Source organism: Rosa chinensis, chromosome 4 (genome assembly GCF_002994745.2).
Source record: "Rosa chinensis cultivar Old Blush chromosome 4, RchiOBHm-V2, whole genome shotgun sequence".
NCBI classification, from domain to species: Eukaryota; Viridiplantae; Streptophyta; class Magnoliopsida; order Rosales; family Rosaceae; genus Rosa; species Rosa chinensis.
Window position 1 is genome coordinate 41,712,890 of NC_037091.1, and position 4,142 is coordinate 41,717,031.

The window sequence follows — 4,142 nt, forward strand, 5'->3', positions numbered from 1 at the left end:
AAGGAAAGAAACAAAAGGTATTCTTATACATTTTCCACCAGGCTCATCAATGTTTTTAGGTTGTGATACTTTGAATACGGAACAAAATCAATTTTATTCTTCACAAATTCATGATACTTGCCAAATTTAGCTATAATCTCATTAACTCCTACCATCAATGGGTAATGGATATTGGCAAATTCCAGATTTTATCCACGTATAGATTGAGTCTCTGGATAATTATCCATAATTATCCAATCAATCTTAATTGTCTTTGACTAACCCAACTTTGACTAACCCAACACAAACCATAGATCATCACGCGTGGAATGATCCATTTTCATGTCATTCACCCTTTGGCATTTCTATATAAACCTCTCATAACGCACCAACCACATCGGCCACTCTCTTCTTCTTCTTCATTTGCCGTCAAGGTCATTTCTTCTCTCAATACATCTCAAATATAGGTTTTGTTATACTCAATATAGATCATGGCGGGCGGCTTTGGGACGCCGGCACACGGAGGTGGCGGAGACTTTGAGGCAAAGATCACGCTGGTTGTGGTCGTTTCTTGTATATTGGCTGCTAGCGGGGGCCTTATGTTTGGTTATGATATTGGTATTTCGGGTATGTGTGTATGGTTCAACTATCTTGAACTGTATTATGCATATTGTTATAGTTTTTACCTCAAGTGTCCAGTGTCAAGAGTGATTTGGTCTTCAAATACATACGCTTTTAAATTGAGATCCGAATTTGAGTGTCTTCCTATTTCTTTTGCATTATTTCTTTGTACTTCAAAAATCACGTAAAGATGTCTATCATTTGTCATTCTTATAATATAAAGAATCAAATCCCCACTAATAAAAAAGTTCTCTTGTTTTTGTACTCAATGGATTTAGAGAGATTTTAGGAATAAAAAAATCCAAGTTAAAGCGATCCAATTACATTCATGAAGTTTAACAATGTCGTATGTCAAATTGGATTAGATCATTGGTCTGAAACCAGAATTGCATGCACAGATTAGATGACCTATTTATTTATTTATTTTAATAAGAAAGTGTCCTGTATACAGTAACTATGTTTTTGTTTTTTACAGTAGACAAAAAATTTAATATTGTTAATTTTGATGCAGGGGGCGTTACAGCCATGCCTCCCTTCCTGAAGAAATTTTTTCCGGTTGTCTATAAGAAGACCCAGGAGAAAGGAATTGAGAGCAATTACTGCAAATACGACAATCAAGGCCTGCAGTTGTTCACATCTTCACTGTACCTCGCTGCTTTAACAGCAACATTTGCTGCATCGCACACAACAAGAACGCTAGGCCGAAAAGCAACCATGTTGATTGCGGGATTTTTCTTCATACTCGGAACTATTTTCAATGCTGCAGCTGTGAACCTTCTCATGCTTATTATTGGGAGGATCTTACTTGGTTGTGGAGTTGGTTTTGCTAATCAGGTTTCTTAATCTTCTCTTAAACTAATACTATACTAGCTTAGTTTTCCTGTATATGGTTTTGCTTAGACATTGCATACTGTTAATCATGTTACATCATGTGTTCCAGGCGGTGCCGCTGTTCCTTTCTGAGATTGCACCTACAAGAATTCGTGGAGCACTCAACATTCTCTTCCAGCTCAATACCACCATTGGCATTCTTTTTGCGAACCTTGTCAATTATGGCACTGCCAAGTAAGACCAGTTCTCGCAAGACTATTTTATTCTACTGCTTTACTGCATGAAGCTTTTCAGGCTCTTTAATCTTTACCTTGATTGAGATAATGGGATCAAATTGTTTAATTTATGTGATCGCAATGTGTGACATGTTCCGAAGGGTAGTAACTGGCTAGCTCTTGAGATTAAAGCATAAATAAGACCTTCTTGATTTGGGGCACTTATTAGCATTTGATGTTTTGTGCTACAACAGAATTTCAGGGGGGTGGGGATGGAGGCTATCTTTGGGATTGGCCGGCGTTCCTGCAGTTATGCTGACCTTGGGGTCTCTTATTGTGATAGACACTCCTAACAGTTTGATTGCACGCGGTAAGTTGGAGGAAGGAAAAGCAGCTCTTAAAAAGATTAGAGGTGTTAGCAATGTTGAGCCAGAATACTTGGAGATTGTGGAGGCAAGTCGTGTGGCTTCTGAAGTGAAGCATCCTATGAGAAATCTTCTTAAGCGCCGGAACAGACCTCAACTGGTAATTGCAGTTTGTATGCAGATCTTCCAGCAATTCACTGGCATTAACGCAATCATGTTTTATGCTCCAGTTTTGTTCAACACGGTAGGATTCAAAAGCGATGCTTCCCTTTACTCTGCTGTCATAACAGGAGCGGTCAATGTTCTCGCCACCCTAGTATCAATCTACTCAGTGGACAGACTTGGTCGCCGCATACTCTTGCTACAAGCCGGTGTCCAGATGTTCCTCTCTCAAGTGGTGGTTGCAGTTGTTCTTGGCCTCACAATTAAGGACCATTCTGAAAGTCTCAGTAAGGGCTTGGCATTACTTGTGGTGGTGATGGTGTGCACATTTGTGTCAGCCTTTGCATGGTCTTGGGGGCCTCTCGGGTGGTTGATCCCTAGTGAGACTTTCCCACTTGAGACTCGTTCAGCCGGCCAGAGTGTTGCTGTCTGTGTTAACATGCTCTTCACATTTGTTATAGCACAGGCCTTCATATCAATGCTTTGTCACTTAAAGTTTGGCATCTTCATATTTTTCTCAGGTTGGGTCTTGGTCATGTCAGTCTTTGTGCTGATGTTGCTTCCTGAAACCAAGAATGTCCCTATTGAAGAGATGACAGACAGAGTCTGGAGGCAACATTGGTACTGGAGGAGATTTATGGATGACGATGAAAACGGGGATGCTTGAATTTTACTAGTTTATTTATTCATTTATTTATTTATTTATTTTTGAGTGTTACTAGTTTATTTCTTGAAGAGTGCTTCTATTCATACCTCCAAAATTAGCGTTTGGACCTCCTTCATTTTTCAAGTGATTATTGATTTTATCAATTCATATGAAATGACTTGTAAGGACAAAAAGAAAAAAAGAAAAGAAAAATACATCATTTATTTGGGAGCGGTGCAATTTATTTTCTCCTCAATATTGCTCTTTGTTCATGTCCGCTTAGTGCAAATCTGCAGTTATCGATAAACAAAATTTTCATTCAATTTTAATGCACACCAATGTTGAATCATGTTGGTTTGTTTTATATGAAAAGTTTCAAGAAAATTTAGAATGATGCACGTTAGGCTCTATAATATTGTATGAGTCGACTGTATTATAGAAACTGAAGAACATGTTTCCAAACAATGAATGAATAATATTAGATACATGTATGATCGAATACTATCACACCAATCTATATTATGTTCACATTTAATTTTGATATGGTTGTATGGCAAATCAAAACCCACTTATTGAAACAATAGCTTTGATGCTTGCTATTGTGATCCACCGGCCACATGCATGCAGCTGGAAAAAAAACGATAGAAATTGCAAAATTTTATTTGAATATTGTCCGATTGATGAGGTTGCTGTTTAGTTTTGAGTTTTTTTTTTTATCAAGAACTCCAAGTTGAATTTAGATTTTACTGCTATAGCTATTTTGAGAAAAATATGGAGGTGTAGTTAGCATATTGCTTTATTGAAAAAGTAAGTTAGAGGTCTAATAGTTAGAGAGAGGTTCAAATGACAAATTTAGAGGTATGAATAGAAGCTGTCTTTCTTAAATTTGTAAGACTCGGGTAAAATTGATTTGTCCAAAAAGAAACCTTGCAGTAGTGGTTATTTGAATTCAATTGTCCTTTGAGGATAGCGATTAGAAACTTTCAGTTTCCACATCTTGAGACATTTGCCACATTGTATCAACCCATTCATACACGGAAGAGTTCTTTCATTAATTGGGAAATCTTAGATTATCACACTAACATTAATTGGAGCTAACTCTTCATGCATGAATTATGAAGCAATTATCAACGAAAGCAAAAAAAAAAAAATAAAATAAATAAAAACAGGTAATAAGCAAAAAGGAGCGGACCAATGAATCAATCTTATTTGTCTAAACTAGGTTCTTGCAGTACATAATTCGCTCTACGAGCGTAAATAAATTCACCAACCAAAAGTTCTACAAGTAAAACTACAAGTGTACTGATAATGTTAAAGCCTCAA

At 37.1% G+C, this 4,142-nt stretch overlaps 1 protein-coding gene across 1 annotated transcript; it reads left to right on the plus strand.

The window, feature by feature from the left end:
* The first annotated feature begins 349 nt into the window (after nt 1-349).
* Nucleotides 350-2,899, plus strand: LOC112200130 (sugar transport protein MST4). The gene is made up of 4 exons (XM_024341143.2): nt 350-606; nt 1,112-1,434; nt 1,541-1,665; nt 1,901-2,899. Exons 1-4 carry the CDS (start codon nt 471-473, stop codon nt 2,838-2,840), a joined length of 1,524 nt encoding a protein of 507 aa, XP_024196911.1. The 5' UTR covers nt 350-470; the 3' UTR covers nt 2,841-2,899.
* The last annotated feature ends 1,243 nt before the right edge of the window (nt 2,900-4,142 follow it).

Coding starts and splice junctions, on each gene's coding strand:
- LOC112200130 (XM_024341143.2), top strand. CDS start 471: ATGGCGGGCGGCTTTGGGACGCCGGCACACGGAGGTGGCGGAGACTTT. Junction 607..1,111: donor TTATGATATTGGTATTTCGG/GTATGTGTGTAT, acceptor ATTTTGATGCAG/GGGGCGTTACAGCCATGCCT. Junction 1,666..1,900: donor GTCAATTATGGCACTGCCAA/GTAAGACCAGTT, acceptor GTGCTACAACAG/AATTTCAGGGGGGTGGGGAT.